This window comes from Aulonocara sp. 'chitande type north' Nkhata Bay, linkage group LG9 (assembly GCF_057382095.1).
Source record: "Aulonocara sp. 'chitande type north' Nkhata Bay isolate Kocher_YH1m ecotype deep benthic linkage group LG9, A_spYH_male_GT1.1, whole genome shotgun sequence".
Lineage (NCBI taxonomy): Eukaryota > Metazoa > Chordata > Actinopteri > Cichliformes > Cichlidae > Aulonocara > Aulonocara sp. 'chitande type north' Nkhata Bay.
The window spans coordinates 23,129,366-23,147,519 of NC_141352.1; the positions used below are offsets into that span (position 1 = coordinate 23,129,366).

General features: G+C 45.2%; 1 protein-coding gene across 1 annotated transcript in view; it reads left to right on the forward strand.

The window, feature by feature from the left end:
* The window catches only part of gli3 (GLI family zinc finger 3), a 96,750-nt gene that overhangs the window by 42,330 nt on the left and 36,266 nt on the right, over positions 1-18,154 (forward strand). The window contains exon 4 of the mRNA XM_086306598.1: positions 10,192-10,297. Within this exon, the coding sequence (XP_086162724.1) occupies positions 10,192-10,297 (106 nt within the window). The remainder of the gene's footprint in view (positions 1-10,191; positions 10,298-18,154) is intronic.

Consider the following 18,154-nt stretch of genomic DNA (forward strand, 5'->3'; position numbering starts at 1 on the left):
ATCCATATCTCATCACTTTTTTTTTCATTTGCATTCCTCTCACATAGTGCCAAAGATAAGCACCCTTATCCCTCCAACCAACAACCCGTATCTTGCTCTTGTCTCTGGAGGGTCACAAGTATATATTGTTCTACATGAAGAAGAGGCTGATGAACATAGTATAATTAAAATGTTTCTAACGGCGTGGTGAAGTGGAAGATATCGCTGGAGAGAGGAGAAAGACGGAAAGGGAGGCACGGCTGAATATGAGGGTGTAAGTGAGACAGAGGGCTAAGAAGTAGAGAGAAGAGCAGTAGAGAGTGTAGGGGGTGGGGGGGTGTAACAAAGCAGAAAATGAAGAGAGACATAAAAGAATGGGAGCTCAAGGAGGTCAGGCCCATCACAGGCTTTAGTGTTGCCTTCAAAGATGCCTGGGACAGGTGGCAGCTCCAGACAATCTCGCACCACAGAGCAGCATCCTCTCAGGACGAGATAAGGGATTCCTCCATCCAGGCACCCTCCTCCCACCTCTCCTGCGTGCACACACGCACACACCCCACCTCCCTCATGCCCACCCCTCCCCCCCTCCCTCCCATCTCGGGGTTCTCCCAGACGGGCCGCTTTGATGTGGCTCAGTGTGAGCGGGCAGCTGTAGGCCACGGGGCTGCAGCAGCGCTGCTGGGCCACTGGGCCGGCGGACCGTTGGGATCCGACTGGAGCGCGGCTCAATCAGCGGGGCTCTCCGGTGCCCGGCACTTTCAGGTCTCATTAAAGCGCTCCGGCAGGGTTAATCCTCTTTAAGGTTTACATGGGCCTCCGTTTGTCTCTCTGCCCAGACTGAGGGAACCCCTGGGCGCCACCTGCGTGACAAAGACTCAAATCACTGTGACACAACTTCCCTCCGTCTGTACTCCTCCACACCCCTTGTATGTTCTTCTCACTCCTCCCTCTTTTCCTGCATCCGTCCCCTGTGCATTCCGCCTCCTTGTTCCTGCCATTCCCTTGATAGTACCTAGGCCTGGTTCTGAGTCTTTTAGGATTATTTGGGTGGAATCTGTTGACAGCAGTGTAGTAAATGGATTACAACTTTGTCCTTGTTTAGGGATGCTGTGAGGAGGGAAAGAGGGAGAGATCGGGGAGGATGTGCTTTGAATAACGAGAGAGGCAAAGAAACAGAGATAGACAGAAACTGGGATTAACTGAAGGAATTAGGAATACAATGCAAGAGTGAGAGGGTGAAAGAGAGGGTAAGGTGACAGCAAAGCACACTGTACAAAGAGTGAAGAGGAAGGAGACTCAGAGTTACAGATGGTGTTTTACTCATAAGACCCAAATGGTCCAGAGGCATCAAACTGTATTTGGTTTTACAGAGCCCAGGAGCCATTTGTCTGATTGTTGTAACACTGGGCTTTGTCTTTACTCTGTGACACGTAGTTTCCTTCCACCCGCCTCAAATAATGGCCACATACCTCTAGAGACCTGAGCAGACTTTGTCTAATGTCTGGATTCAGTGGAAGATAGAGCAACAGCCACTCAGCCCAGGGAGAAAAAGCCATTTCTGAGCTAGATATTTAAAGGACTGCACTGGTAGTTTTGAATGTTTATGGTGATAAAAGATTTGGGCAATCAAGTGGTGCTGCATTGGTTAGCACTTGTGCCTCACAGAAAGAAGGCCATGGGGTTGAAACCGCCTGCCAGCTGGAGCCTTTCTGTGTGGAGTTTGAGTGTATGGGTTCTCTCTGGGAACTCCCGTCTTCCTCCCACAGTCCAAAGATGTGCTTGTTAGGTTAATGGGGATCCCAAATGTGAGTTATCTGTCTCTCTGTTAGTCCTACGATGGCTGTTCAGGTCATACGCTGCCTTTCGCCCTGTGTCAGCAGGGATAGCCTGCACTGGATAAGTGGTTATGAAAATGGATGATTAGTTAGATTTAATTCACATGTTCTAGCTGCTGGTTTCACAGCATGAAAAATGCATGAAAATTAACTCACGTTGGCTTTCGACTTGCCAGCTTGTTTTCATTCCCAGGGCGTCAAATACCTTGCAGTCAAAGCTGCCGGCATATCACAAATATGCATGGTGGCCCGTGGCCTCGGTGCCAGGTTTATGTCAGTAGTGAGACAGTTCTCATTTCCAGCTCATCACATACACTATATTTAGCACGTTCTTCTTGAAAGTGTTCCATTAAAACGTATGTGAAAGTATAATTTTTCCATGAGCAGAAAAAGAGGCAGGTTTAAACACGCAGTGTTATCTCCTGGCATCCAGCAATAAGTCAAGACACAGGTGCCACAGGACTGCTACGCATTTCTTTGACACCAGCATTTATATAATATCATGGATTTGAAAATTGAAGATTATTGAGGAAGAAGAACATTGAAAAGATTCCAGGTCATGTTTTGAAAAAAATGAAGTGGAACAGAGTGTTTTGCGGTTAAGTAATGTGATGCATTTTGTCTGCTCATACTTAAAGCTCTCTCAGATTGTATTTCCCACTTTAAGTCACATTATCGGGCTTTTCTCACTCACTGTGAGGGATTTATAATCTTAATCAAGACCCAGAGGTGAACTAACAGCAACAATGGCTACCAGCAAATGCATTTAGCGAACAAACTACATTAACATTGCTTGCTGCGGTCAGTGGCCTCTCAGCGTGAGTCAAAATTGAATAGTCGTCCATTTTCCCCAGGCGGCGGCGTCCAGTCTGTGTGTTATTAGAATGCAGGTGTGTTAACCTCGCAGTCACTGTCACACAGCCACATGCAGTTTTGGTATCACCTGCATATAGAGGCCTGAGGATGTGATGTGACACTGAACCGCATAGAGGGTCAGACTGTCCTGGTAGCCTGATGCAGCATGGACAGTCGTGAACACACTCTCTAATACGACCTCGGCTTGTATCAGAGTAGTTTATCGTGCATTTTCTCTAATACAGGCATTTAAATGCATCAGTGGACTCTTTTCTAAATAAAGATCTCAAAAAATTCCAAGCCCAGTATTGGCCTTGAATTTGAGTGGAATAAATCATGCAGCTGAAGCAAAATAAATGTAGCCAAGTCCTGCTGAGTTAACCTGAGGTTTAAATCGACTCCCTTTTATCTGAGTCGTCATTGTTTGGCGAAAAGGAGATAGACAGATGCAAGAGATACAGAGGAGGAGGTGGAGGGAGAGAGAGGTGTAGTGTGGAGTTTTAGCTGGTAAACTGCTGCGTCTTTTCTCAGCCGAGTCGGGGAGAGGAGGCTGGAGGGTGGAGTAGGGCAGAGAGGGTGCGGGAGTGAGGGGAGAGGGCCAACGCGTAGCTCTTTGTTCTACTCCCGGGCTTATCCCAATCTGGAGAAATTCGGGAAATGTAAGAGATAGATGGGTGCTCCAGAATAACCTTACTAGGATACAGGGGAAGAGAAAAAAAGAGGGTGCATTGCTGAGGTTGGGTAGTGCTGGGGGCCCCTGGCAGAGATGTGTGCGTGCTTAGCTCCACTCTCTAGCATTAAAAAATCCTTAGATTGGAGTGCAATTTGTTAAGATTACGACTCTGGTTCGTAAATGTTTTGCAGCTGTGGAGCTCTGCTGAGTTATTTGTGTAACTTATGTCTAAATGTCCTGCAATTGGATACATATTTTAATGGGTAGTCATCTGTAAATCCTCTAAAAATTTGAGATAAAGTCTGGCAGGGAATTGTTGCATGTCCTGCAGGTGGTGTATGAGCAAAGTAAACCCCTGGAGGGAAAAAATAAAAAGATCCAGTACTTAACAAATAAATAATCTGTTTGAACATTAAGTCTCAGAGCAAATATGCACAGACTTGCGGGCACTGACTGACTTGTTCAGTCGACGTCTGACAGCGAGTAGCGATGGAATGTATGCTCAAACAGAAAGCCTGTTATCGTGCAGACGTTTCTCTCTTTCACGCTCGTGTTCCGTTCTCTGCCTTGTTTTTCTTTTCCGCTGTGTTAATTGCTTTTTACCAAAAGAAAGACTGCTTGTGTTTAATGGTGTGAGAGACAGAGAAAGCACGAACAGCAGAGAAGATAAAAAAAAAAATCTATTGACTTACAGAGGAAGGGCAGAGTGTGATCTGCCAGCCTCGTACATATGATGAATGGCAGAGAGATTGGCAAGCCAACACTTAACATTTTTCTTTTATTTAACCTCTCTGCTTTCTTTCTTCTGCCTCACTCTCACTGTTGGTCTTTGCTGAATAAAGGCTTGTTTTTATCTTTCTCTATTCTCGTGCCCGAGCATTACATACAGCGGAGAAAGCTCTGCACAGCACGAACATTAGGCTAATTTATACAGCGGTAATTAGGCCATTAGACCTGAAACAATCTGGGACCTGTAATTAAGCAAAGCGCTCCAAAAGTCAACAGCAACTCCCATTGAGCTTAGCTAAACAGTCTCCAAAAGTGTTATTTACATGTCCAAACAGCTTGAGGTCTCAGTGTAAGCAAACATGATGAGAGGCGGGGTGTGAAAGGATTGATCACAGGGGGAATTTAGAGGCAGCTTCCAAACTATGTCTGCTGATAGTCTGTTGAAGGCTTTTTTTTTCAATCTCCGGCCGGCCTGATAATGATGAGAGGCTCAGCGTCACATCTCTGGAAGCAAGTGTGATCAGAAGTGTTAAACGCACCAATCATGTAATAGTTCGAGCAGACTCTGAGTACTCACGGTAAAGCTTGTCTGCAGATATGCCATAAAGAGGAAAATATGGTGTAATACTCTTACAATTTTATATATTGGAAGCAGGGTTCGAAAATAACACCTGGCAAGCACCAAATGTCGCAAGTAAATCTTGTAAGGTTAGCTTAGTTAAAACAATACTAAGAATCTCTGTGATGATATCGATTACAGGTTCAGCCCTGTATTCAACAAACCCTGTTCCTGCTCTGTGTCTGTGCAAAAAAAAAAAAGTCAGTGAGTCTTTTAGCGTCTGCTTGCAATCAAACAGTGAGTGCAAGGGTCCCCGTGGACGTCCGGATGAACGCCTAATTTTTGTGACCGTACAGACTCATCCACCCAAAAGTTCAAGCAGACTTTTAAGAAAAAGTATAAGAGAAACGTGGTGTCTCCAGCTGTATGTGTCCATGTGCTGCATAATCAAAGCTTGAGGAGCACACCATGAAAGAAGCTGGGGGTGGAGATGGGGTTGCAAAGTGGCTTGCAGATATGCAGCAACTGTAGGCAGGCTTAAATAGCATCGAAATAGCATCGGATCGACCAATCTGTCAGGAATGTTGCTGAGCTGGACTTTGTCGACTGATTTATTAGCAATAAAATTCCATTGAATTTTAAACTCACGACTTGTTAGCCGTTGACCAATACATTAGAATAATTTGGCTTCACAGCCTCTCCTTTTAAATACATTTATTTTAAATAAATAAACATATAATTTTAGCACAGATGTAAGGAAATGCATTCCTGCAAACCCACAAATGCATTTTCCTGTGCTCAGTTTATTTCAAAAAGTAAAAAGCTAAGAGTTAACCACAGCTATTGTAGCAGTTCCTAATATGGGGACTTTTGTGGGGTTACGCTATTAGACAAATCAGTTATAGATGACTTTATTCCATAAAAAGATGGAATGGAAGAAAGCTGGAAAAACAGCTGTACAAAGACCTGACCACTGTAGTCTCTCCTTTAAACACATTCATTTCCTTTAGCTTGAAAAGTTATTCAAATGGACCAATCGAAGAAAGCACTGTCTGGGTTTCACATCATCTATTTCTAGAAGTCACAATGTAGCAGGAGTGAGTATAACACTCTCTGTCTTCTTTTCCACTTGTACTTACTTCCAGAAAGGAGCGGCACACACGTGCGCTATTAAACGTGCAAATACACAAAGTCTTGAGCATCTTTGACGCGCTGCAAAGTGTTGCAGAGTTGGGTTCTAACTGTGGGCCCTGCTGCAGACGAGCATGCCTGAACAGTGAGATCACGAGCGAGGAAAGAGGTGGCATAATGAAATCTGGCACTCGCGGCCCCGGCACAGGCTTCATATGTTCCACATTAGCAATTCACAAACCTCTGGAGCAGGCCCCAGCAGCCCTTTTCTCACTCCGCCTTAGTCGCTTATGACAAACTGTCACTGGCTCTTTGTGCTCTCGCAGTGGAGCGTCGATGAGAAGTGCAGCGTTTATGGTGGAGTGTTTCGTCCTCGGCTGCGGGTGACACTCTGTGCGAGCAGAGTCAGTGAACCCTCACCGCGGGAGAGGAGGAGCCCAGGTTTTTGCCGTCAAGACAATAAACTCACAATGCTGAGTTGACAACAAAAGAGCAACAAGGGGAAATTGTTTGTATTATCAACACCCAAATCAGAATTGCAAGTGACAGCTCAAATTCTGCAAAAGTATCAGCTCACGCTTGTTCCGGAGCACGTTTAAGACGCTTTGTGCCAAAGCTTCCACTATGAAAGGAGATTAACCAATAAGGATATTGCAAATGATGTGCTTTAGGCTTTATCCTCCCCTCGTCCTCACCCCCACCCCCCACCCCATTCTTTTGAAATTATTCAAGTGTCCAATAAAGGACAAGTCAATTACCATCCTCTCTTTAATGAGGTGGAAGCTGGCTTTTGGTCCTGAGTACAGAGTGTTTGTGTGAATTAGAATTAATGAGCCTGGTCAAAGTTTGCTTCTAATTGCCCTTTCATTAAGACCCATTTGTGATCATGTCTTAATACCTTCCATCCTTTCTCCTAAAAGACTGAAAAAAGAGGGGGGCAAAACAAAAATGAACACTGCTGCTCTGAAAAGTTGCACAGAGGTCATTAAAATGTTCGAGAGGAGCTCTGAAGAGCTAATGAATTAGTTGAAAGTTATGAAAGATGCTACTACAAAAAGTTCCTGATTCTCAGTATTTGATTGGCTGACATGCTTTAAAAACATAATTAACTTAACTATACGTAACAGGGAGAAAAACCGTTAGGATTACACTTTCTTTAGGAATGCTCGAGCGGCCGTGGTGTGTGTGGCCATGTGGGAAGGTAAAAACTGTGACATGTGTTTTGGCTTCCCGTGTGCCTTCCAGCTGTATTCTGTATTTGACAAAGAGAATACCCGGAATATCCAGAGAAGCAGGGGCAATTTAGTTTGGGAGTAAACAGTAAGGAGTCCCTACAGGAAACACTGGCGATAGATTGCAGGATGGAGGCTCTCCCCTCTTTTTCTCTGCTCTCTGTTCTTCGTGACTGTATACATTCCCTGTAGTGACACGGGTCGGTTTGCCTTGCTAATGGGGAGCTGTGCTTGGTGTAAAAGAGGTGGCAGGCTCTATTTAGATAGGGCCGTGGTAAAGTAAACTTCAGACTTGGATTTAAATAAACCTCAGCGGAATGGTTTGCCATGCTGTAAAGTCGTGGGCAGCAGAAAGAGTAGGAAGGAAGGGAGGGAAGGAGTGAGAAAAAGGCTCTTGTTTCAGTACAGGGCTGTGCTGAGTGAGTGGCTCCAGAGACATAAACAAAAGGGGGATCTGGGTAATTCAACGAGGAGCGGCGGATGTAGGAATGAAGGTGTACGTTGCAGCGATGAAGGGGTGGAGTATTTAAATTGATAGCACATTTTTTTAACCTCAGTAGCTGTCTGTTATTGCACAACATGACAGAGGCTATAATAAAGTTCCTGCTATGTGGGCAGGGATGAGTAAGATTAGAGAACATGAAGCTTTTACTCCCATAGACGCTGGTAAACCTGATGCTTCATTTCCGAGTCTGACAGCCAAGGGCCGACAGCCCGGGAGTGGAGCTGTGGAGAGTAAACAAAGCAGATTCTGCTCTTGTCTACCAGCAGCCCATCCCTTCATCCCAGCATCCCCTCATCCCTCCCGCCCTCAGCAGCTCTGGAATCAGCTGAGGTGAGCCAAGCCAAAACTGAGTCATCAGGAGAGAACTATCAAACAGACAGAGACGGAGTGGTCAGATACTTGCCAGAGCTGCATGGAGGAGGCTTTTACCACTTATCTCTGCTATTGTGAAAAACAGGATGAAAACCCACGAGTGCTTTCTAGAAGTTTGCCTAAGTTTTCTCTTCACTTGTTGAACAAATTTTCTGTGAAACTGGAGAACTTTATAGCGTACTGTTATACAGCATGATGCAGAAGTTGACTTATGACTTGGATTTAAGAGCTGTTTGGACACGGGGTAAATATATACAATTTCATCCTGAAGTCTGACTGGCATCCTTCTCACTCATCATTGCAGGGGTGCAAACTTTGCAACTTTGCCCTCAGTTTTAGCAACTTTCTTTTCTTAAAAAACAACTTGTGCGTCTCCACAGATGAACCACCCCATTAGAGCACGTCTCTAATGGGCTTAAGCGTGGTTTCTAGTGTATTTAAAAGTAGAATGGGAGGTAGAGCCATCAGCTTTCAGGCCCCTCTTCTGTGGAGCCGTCTTCTAGTTTGGCTTGAAGCTTTCCTTTTTGTTAAAGCATGCCATTATGGGCTGGATCAGGTGACCCTAGACTGCTTGGGCCTTCCCATGACGCACTTCTTCACTCACCTCTAGCCCTGTCTCCCTTCCCTCACTCCTCAACGTTCACGTCAGATGGCTGCCTCTCCCTGAGCCTGCTTCTGGTTGAGCTTTCTTCCTTCCCACTGTTGGGAATAGTGCTTGCTCAAAGGGTATTGTCTGATTGTTGGGGTTTCTCTATGTTATTGTAGGGTTTTTACCTTACACTATAGAGCACCTTGAGTCTCGCATTGAGATGACTGTTGTTCTGATTTGTAGCCAGATATAGATAAATGATTGGAACTGAACGGAAAGCCTTGCTCTCCTGCTTCAGACAGACTAAAGCAGGCTAAAGCTCCAGGTTGTTTGTGTTGATCATCACTGAAGCTCTGGAGCTTCCCAGAAAAAAAAGATCTTTGACACTTAGTTTAGGATCTAGATTTTTCTCTCGCTTGGTTTCTGCTGCTTCATTTCTCTTATTAAGACTCAATACATTGCAAAGCTGTAAGCCTAAGCAAAACTAAAGTGACCACCTCTCAATTGTAGCTGTTGCCCCAAGCTGGCAGTGATTAACCCAGTAAATAAATGAGCCATGAGGTAAGCAGAGACCCGAGATCAACACCTGGTGTATTGCCCAACGATGCAGCTGAATCTGTCATGGCTCAACACTCGTGGAGCTGTTGGGCACCTCGCCGTTTGGCAATGTGCCCTTTTGGCTCACGCTTCCAAATGTTTACAACCATAAAAAAAAAAAAAAAAAAAAATATATATATATATATAGCTAGCAGCCTCAGAGACTTGCTGCGTGACGTTATACAGATGTTGACACATGCTTAGCCTCGGGGGGATGATAATGCAACTTGGAAAAGAAAAAAAAAAAAAAAAAAAAAAAGATAATGCAACTTGGCACTGGTCTCAGTAACACAGGTAATAAAGTGGCTAATGTTCTAGCAGTGAGATGCAGTTAATCCGTGCGCAATGGTCATTTGCTGTTTCTGCCTTGATATACACACTTTAACCTAACGTGTCAAAACTTAAGCAGGCACCTTTTGGTTGCTTGTTTCGACTCGTCCAACAGTGGGTGCACGGTTGCGACACACAAATTCAGCTTCAAGTTACAACTATATAACAACGAGTGCAAGTCAGGGTTCGACGATGAGTGCGTACGTGTGCAAAGTCAGCCTGGTTGTGGCAATTTCAATTTCTGCTGTAAAAATTAAAATAGAGAGGGTAAAAGTAAAGAAAAGGCTTGAAAACTCATGTAATACAAATATTTTAATGTTTTATCTGGAGGTGAGGGGGGTGAGAGAGTGAAAGAAGCCTCTGGATTCTCTGTGATAAAACACCAAGATGGAAAAGGATGTTTTTGTTTCCCATTTTGTTCGTTTCAGTGGTTGTACTCAAATGTTATCCTTTGTACAAAACCATATTATGCTTGGCACGGTGAGAAATGTGCCATTTGGCTGCTTTTCCTACGCTTATTTATCCCTGTTTATTTTGAGTTCTCTCAGCCTTGAGACATGTACAAAGACTTCCTCAGCTAACATTTTTCGAGCGGCGCAGCTTTTAGCTCGGCGCGTTTAATGAGGTCTCATTTGGGTGGGTCCGCTGAAAGATAGCCATCAACCACTGCCTTTCATTACTGCTGCTATTTAGATTAGCCGAGGAGGGAATGGATCCACTTGCAGGCGTATTTTAGGAGAACTGGGACTTTTATAAACTGTAAAGAAAAACAGCTCATGTTTCTTATCTTTTCTGTCCCGCACAGCTGCTCCACAGTTCTTCCCCACCTTCCACCCTCCTGTGCCAATCGACGACAGACATACCCAGGGACGGTACATCTACGATCCTTCGCCTGTGCCCCCTCTTCACGTGTAAGTGTCTCGCACTCAAGCACAAAACCGCAGACTTCAATTTTGCTGATCATAACACAGGAGAACACATTTGACTCAGCCGCATGGTCCGCTACTAGCGGCGATACAAATCGAGCTTCGAAACTTCCTTCCGCCTGTGGGCGTGGAGCATCCTCCTCATGGGTGCCGGGGCGCCTCTCTTTGCCTTTTCAGGATCAAAGGCCACGGCCCCGTACGTGCGCAACATGATCCGCATGTCAGAGACACGCAAATGAACATGTGTCAGAGACAGGGAAATGAGAGCAGGGCGAGGGAAGCCTGGGAGCGCGCAATTCTCATAAGAGCAGTGATCAAGCCCTGTCAAGAGAAGGAAGCAATGCCTCTGCTGACATCTACCCATCTCTGACAGACACAGATGAGCTCCTGACACATGAACTGTGTACAAGTAACCTCCCTGCCTCTTCCAATCGCATTTGTGTGCATTCGATTCATTTTGAAGCGAAGTAAAAGCGAGGCCATCTCAGCTCTCCAGTGGTAAGTTATTATAAACAGGGTAACTCTTATTGCTTTAGTCTGCCCCTGTGGAGTGGGTCCGATGGTGCCTGCCAGGTCAGCAGAGAACTTCAAAGTGCTCAGCGAGCTCGCTCGCATGCACAAATTGCTCCTTTCTCCTCACTATTAGTCACTACCTTCTCTTCTACTCTCTCGGTCATTTGTATTCTTTGCATCCAAACAGTGCAGGAGTCCTCGTCCTTGTGGCGCTTGTTTCCTACCCGCCGACACGGAGGAAGCGATCAGCGTGCGACGAGGACAAATTGGATGGGGCAGCTACTTGGGCCGCATTATGTTTGATATTCTTCATCATTATCAACTCCCCCCTTTCTCCTCCTCAGGAGTCATATCTCTCCCTTGCTGATGTGCCACTAAGCGTAATGAATTTTTTATGTCCCCCCCACCCCCGTCTCCGGCCCACCCCACCTCTCAACCCCTCGTCTCCTGCTCAGAGGAGGAAGGGGGGGTCGAGGCGAGGAAATAAAAAAAACAAGGGGAGGTGATTGATGCCTCGTGTCACTGCAAACAAAATGGCAAATATAATTTAGCATTTAGCTTATGCGCAGATAATGGGGCGAACACGCTCAGGCAACATAAGCTCAAACAAACAGCCGGGCTTGTTATCCGTCAGGAGCGCTTTGGTACGAAGCGGAGCAGCAGGTTAGGGAGGAGGAGAAAAATGAGGAAGCAGGCGGGGGTGGGGGGGGGGTTAGAGGGACAACACGGAGCTGAAGAATTGAATTAAGGGGGAGAAGTTACGCAGCAACGGTGTCTTCAGTCACTCTGTCCGGACGGGAGTTATCTGCGCGCTTGGTTTGCTGTCACTGGAGACACGGCCATGCTCCTGCCACGCTACTTAGGGCCTGTTTATCCAAACCATTAGACGTGGAGCTGTTTAATATGACACGCTGCGCTGAGGGAAACTATTTGTCATGATTATAAAACAGCTGTTGAGTGGCCAGCCTTATTTAAATAAAGTCTTGTGAGCTCACTGTCATGCGCATTATCTGCGGGCCCTACGTGGGTTTCATGCAGAAATTGTTCTCATCTACTTTGGATTCTTTTGCACAGGGAAGCAGCAATATTGCCTGCTTGATTAAAAAAGCAGCCCTGAATTCCTTGGTGGGAAGATGCGCTCATCACTTGTGGTATTACAGCTGCGTCCAACCACCTGATGGCAAATTGGAGTTAATTACACTCCCAGATTTTAGGTTTTGAGCGAGTTTCAGCAACTAAACTTTACGACTGTGAAACTACCGCAAAAGCGTAAATCTCTGCCAGGATTTAAGCGATGCATTCTGCTCGGTAATGCTGCTTGTAGGCAGCCCACGCGAGGCAGTCAACGTATAGCTGTCGCTCGGGGGAAATGGAGGACAGGAGGCGGCTTATGGAGAAATATTGAATTGTTTTAAGACAAGTTCTCCTCGGTGAGCAGAATTAATCGTTATTAGCCCCCTCAAAGATATGCCTAAGTACACAGGGACTATTATTGCAGTACTTCCCCATGCAACCTCTCATTAGGGCCTGTAATTACAGTTGGGTTGGCCCTGCGGCAGTTCCATCAATCCAGCCGGCTTCCCCCCGCCATGCACACAAGCCAGCCACCACCGGGCATCCGTGGCCGGAGAAAAACACCACGAGCGCCCGGCAGCTTGTTTCCTCTGTGCCACAATGACACATACACCATCCGTACGTGGCAAATGAACAGAATCATATCCTATTACTGTGAAGGGCCTAATTGAAACGTGTTTATTTATGGCCCTCGTTTTCAGACGAGGAGCGGGCGTTAGCAGCGCAGCTAACGGGCTCCAGTGATATGAGGCGGTGGAATTAAATTAAAAGCTCATAAAATGAAATATGCTCCGTATTAGCTGTTTGACACTTAATTTGCCTTCAAATGAGCAGAGGAAATCACAAATTAACTGTCCTTTGTTTTTTTTTCTCTCCCCTCTTTACCTCACCGCCCCTATTAGGCAAGGGAGAGTGCAATTACAGACAGAGGCTAATCGTTTAGTTTATGAATTCTTGTGGGGAAGGTACCAATGTGCCATTCAATATTAACGCCTCGGGGTCAGGAGAGGAGGTGGGGGGTGGGGGGCAATTTCTCTTTACTGAGAAATTTATATTCACGTGCAAGAACAGCACTTAACAAGAGTTTCAACAATCTCAGTCTGAGTTGAAGCTAATCCCAACAACCAACAAGAAGCGTTTAACAGGTTTCTTTCTTTTTTATCTGAAGTAACCTAAACTTTACTGTCCTGCACTGATCCGGGATCAGCTGGAGTCTTTTCCTCCTTTAAACTTGGCCAGTTTTCTGTGTGTCTGTGTGTGTCTCTGGTCTGGAACCAGCTTAACTCCAGACTTAGCAAAGAGAGAAAGAGTCTTTCCTGCCTAAATAAACACATTGATCTGTGAAGAGCAGTCTCTCCATGGGAGCTTTGGTCCCCTTTGTGCTGGTTTGGCTTAATGGGAGTTTGGTGGTGGGGTGGGGGGTGTGGGGGTGAGGCCAGCTCCAACAGAAGAGACCACTCCTTTCATTCCAGCTTTATTGCCTGACCGCGGTACACAGAAAAACAAAACAGCCCTCTCATGCAGCTCAACGCCGGCTCTGGGTCACCCGGAGACCGTGCAGAACAAACAGAGGTATTCGTCACAAGTCAATTATCGGCATCAGAATTTACTCTGGAGTCCCGGGCCCTTGTGCTGTGAATGGGGGGCCACTATAACGACAAAACATTCTTAGGGGATAAGCAATTGACTCACAACCTTTCGCTCATTTACCGTATGTGGATTTAAAAAAGAATTAGTCAAGCCAGCGGAGTCAATTAAAGAGTCTATAAAGCTGTAAAAGTAAACGAGCACTCTAAAGAGATTTTTTTCATGAAAGGTTTTCTTTGTGGTAACTATTACTTTAAATTGCTTTCCCTTCCTATAAAGTAAAACATGCATATATATTCCCCACTGTATACGTCCAACCCCCCCAAAAAATGCAAAATTAGCTCAGATGCTGTCAGTTTTCTCTATTCTCAAGATATTAACAGACCTTAAGGACTCATGTGTCTCATAAATAAAGTAAAGCGGTTTATTTTTCTCTATATGTGGAGTTAGGGTACAGGTGGGGGGCTTTGCGGGTGTGTTTCCATGTTCCCGGCCTGTGTGGTTATTTCATTCATGACCAGTGTTTGTTCAGCTGCAGGGCTGACTAGAAGGTATTCTGGAGGACCGGGGAGGGTGTGGGGGGAGAGTTGTGGCACATCTCTGTCATCACAACAAAACCTCAGCTCAGAAACGATGAAGCAGGGAGGAATTAATTGGCTCCAGGGCTGCGTGAGCTGTTGCTTCTCAAGATTTGTTTCATTTAAACATGGCACCAACTTGACTGAGTCACCTTGTTACCCTCTAAATCCAATCAGCTCAGAAGTAAAACGCAAGAGTTCGGACGCATCGCCCCATACGCACTTCTTCCTCACCGCTTTCCTCACTGAGCGCGCCCGCATGGGTTTTTGTTGTTTTCTTTAAGATGTGCGCCGAGTTCCTTTTGTTATTTACATAAACTGTTGTCAGAGCGCCCAATCTGCTCACGGAGGAGCCGAGTGTTGCTTTGCATAAAGACCACGGCCTTATCTCAACACCTCCTTCCAGACGGGATGAGAGCGAGCATCGCAATACGTTGCACACACACACACACACACACACACACACACACACACACACACACACACACACACACACACACACACACACACACAGATGTGCACACAAGCAGCATAACAATAACACAATCAACAATAAAAAGACAAAAAAGGACCTGCCGTATCTTTTCTAGAAGCTGGTGGAAACGGAGCGTTACTTACAGTGCGATTTGAGGCCTCGTTTAATCATTAAAATGTTCTTTTCAGACACTTTCTAAAAATACAGTCCAGATTTTCTACAGAAAAATAATATATGTAAAGATTTTTTTATGATTATTCACTTTTGAATCTGTTTTCGACTAACATAGAATGAGAAGGGTAGCCATAAATTGCATCCGGTGTAAATGACCGCTCCACCATCACATCTGATAATCTCCATCCAGATGTGCTTCTGTCACCAGGAAGCAGTGGCTGAAAGATGAAGGCTGCTTTTTCATCTTCCTCTCTTAACTGTCCAAAAAACCCATTCTGTGTGACTTCATAGGTCACCCCTTTCTGGTGGAGTCACCAATACCGGCCCGCCCCCTTCCTTAGTCCCCCCCCACCCCCCCCCCCACCCCCCACACATGCACACAATCCCCCCACCCCTTCTTTAATACTTTCTCAGTGGAGTAAGTCGGGGGGACAGGCGGTCACGCAGTAGCTGGCTTCATGATTAATGGTGTTTATTCTTGACAGAAGGCTCCTTTATTTATCTGCATTGCAGTTTCACTGATACTATCAGTCACCTGAATGAAAAATATTCAGTCATACCAATTTTGCAGTATAATTGAGTAGAGTCACTTCCTTTCAGTCCCCCCCCCCCCCCCCCCCCCCCCCCCCCCACCACTCCACCCCTTGCTCTCTTTCTCCCACTCTATCTGGCAGCCTTATCATCGCCACAGTAATTTTCGCGCTGCGTTGTTTGATATGGAGAGGCTGGCTTTAGCCGTATTTGACATAAAGCCTCTTCAATTTTCACAGGAGGGGGAGAAAAAAAAGAGCAGGGGAAGAAAGAAAGTTGCGCGCCACTCTGAAAATGTGCAAGAAAGGAGGAAAATACCCCCCTCTTTTTTTTTCCTTTTTTTTCTGAGGCAATTTCAGGATTTAGAGAGAAAGGAGATAAATGCCTAAGCAGAAATGTGGGCAGATTGAAGTTACAGTATATCTATTTTTTTTGTAATACACTAGTTTCAGAACCCTAAATGGGCAGTGTAGCCTGCCTCCCATCCCCTCCTTCACCCTGTGCACAGGACCGTGATATTTTTAAGGCACCTGTGTAGTTTGAGAATGATGGATCCAGCAGGTTGAGAGAGAAAAAAAAGAGGGGGGAAAAAACGAGTTTGGCACAGCAGATATTTGACAAGGCCTGTAAAGGTTTTAGGGTTGAGTCATTACTTGTGGAGATCTGTTAAGACATGTTCCAAAACTCTACTTACCAGGCTAGGATTACTTATGCTGGGGCCACTGCTGCCAGGGCTGCTGCTACTGCTGCTGTGTGTATATTTGTATGTCTCCCTGGTTATTAAATATCACGTGCATTTCTTTTAAATGTTTTTAATCCTCTTTAAATAGTTCATTACTGGTTTAATACGTCTTTCAGGCAAACGGGAATTGTCAAAGAATTTACAGCATTTCCAGTCTGATCCCTTTCACGAGCATTTTATTAATGCAAATCAGTTCCTGTCTGGTTATCCTTTCGACAAATATTCCCTATTAATTATATTCTCTTCTGTGTTTGGTTGAATTTAATTTGAGGCTCCATTGAAAACGGCTCTGAAAAAGGTACATTCTGATAAAGCAGGAATACATGAATCTCTAATACGAGGGGCCTGCGAATTTGCACATGTAACACATTAGTGGATTTGATTTCCCGTACACAAGTCATTTGCCCCCTCTTCATGTTTGAGATCTCAATTTGTAGCTCTCCCAAGGAGCACAATGAAAAACCAGGTCTGAGGGGAAGAGATAACAGGCAGGTGCCAACAGCTGTGTGTGTGTTTGGACGCGCGTGTGTGTGCGCTGGTGCCGCCGTGCTCGCACACGCAGATAGACGCGTGCTTGGAAATAATTTTAGCATTTATTCCGCTGCCATTTTTTGTTGTTATTTTGATCGCCATCCGTCAACTTTTATTGTCCTCCTTAATATGATATTGAGACTAAACTCCTGCTCTTTGTTGTGTTTGCCGCTAACCGGTTTCATTGTCCGCACCACATTGTTCAGACGTCTGACAATTTATCGTCTGCAAAATAAGGCGTCTATTAAAGCACTTATATACAAATAACAGCGCTAACTGTATTTTAGTAGTCTCTGTCACTATTGTGGAATGCATTCATTAGATATGATGAAACACCAAATATTCAGAATGCAACTGTAACAAAAATTCCACTTTATGGCATTTTAGCTTGAAAAATAAGAAGCATAGTTAAGAAATTGCGTAAAGAAAAAGCATGCTGATTAATTTTGTGTAAGTCGTCTGATTAATCGAGTAATCTCTGAAAAAAATCAGTTTTTTGCATGACGTGCTATGGTGCATGCGGAGTAGAGAAGTAAACGCAGTGGCTTATTTGGTGGGTGTGGCCGAGTGTCACTTTTACGAGACCCTCGTCTCATTGGCGGGGCCCGAGATACAACCCCAGCACAGATGGCGTGCCGCCTCACATCGCCTCCCCGACCTCAGGCTGGTGTCTGCTCCGCACATATAAGTCGCGTTTAAAAGAGCCTCCCGGCAGAAGAAGCCATCACTTAAGCGCACCTTTGCTGCGTTTGAGGAATCACCGAGCTTCAGAAAGGCTGCTTCTTACCTAATGCAGAAAAATCAATTCTGCTTCCAGATTTTAAAAAATTGAGAATCAGTTTTCAGCTTCTTTTTTCTTTCTTTTTTCTTCTTCTTTTTTCGAATAAACCTGTGCCCTAAAGCCGTCACGCTGTAGCAGTGTAGAAATGTGGAATTTCCATTACTCTGATCTCTGGGCTCTGAGCTCCAGACCCTGCGATCCCACTCTGGGGGCCAGTTATAGCAAGTAACGAGACCAAGGGAACAGGGTCATAAATCCTCGCCAACTCTCCTCATTTTCCATCCTCTCTCAGTCCCTCCTTTCCTTTCTTCCCTCTCTCCTTCGCCTCCGACTCTCCTGGTCGAGCCTTGGGTAAATGATTGAAGGGAACCCAAACGCAACAATGCAAAACATTCCCACATGTCGGTTACAAGAATGCTTTTAGTCATTGTGCTAAAGACCAATGAAAGTTTTAATGCTGGGAGGAAATGAGTTCATTACAGCTTCTGGACCTCCTCCCCTCCCTTTCTCTATTTGTTTATCTTCTGAATCGCATTTTTTTCTTCTTAAATCGCTTCTTTTACACTTTCCTCACCAGTGAAAATTAATTCATATCACATAAAGCGATTTCTTTTCTCTCAGCCCTTCCTTATCTCCCTTATCAGATGTGGCGTCCATTACATCTGATAGCCCGATAGGATGGTTTCCTCTAATAGTGCAGTTTGCAACGCGGGTCAAAAGAGAAGCCCGTTGCTATTTCTGTCTCCCATGGTGCCTCTCTTTTCTTTGAGAGGGCGTCAGCTTGTGAAGTTCTTTCATTTATTTATTTATGTTTTCATGGCGAGTGTCCGGCGGGAGCTGCTCGCAAATATGCAGA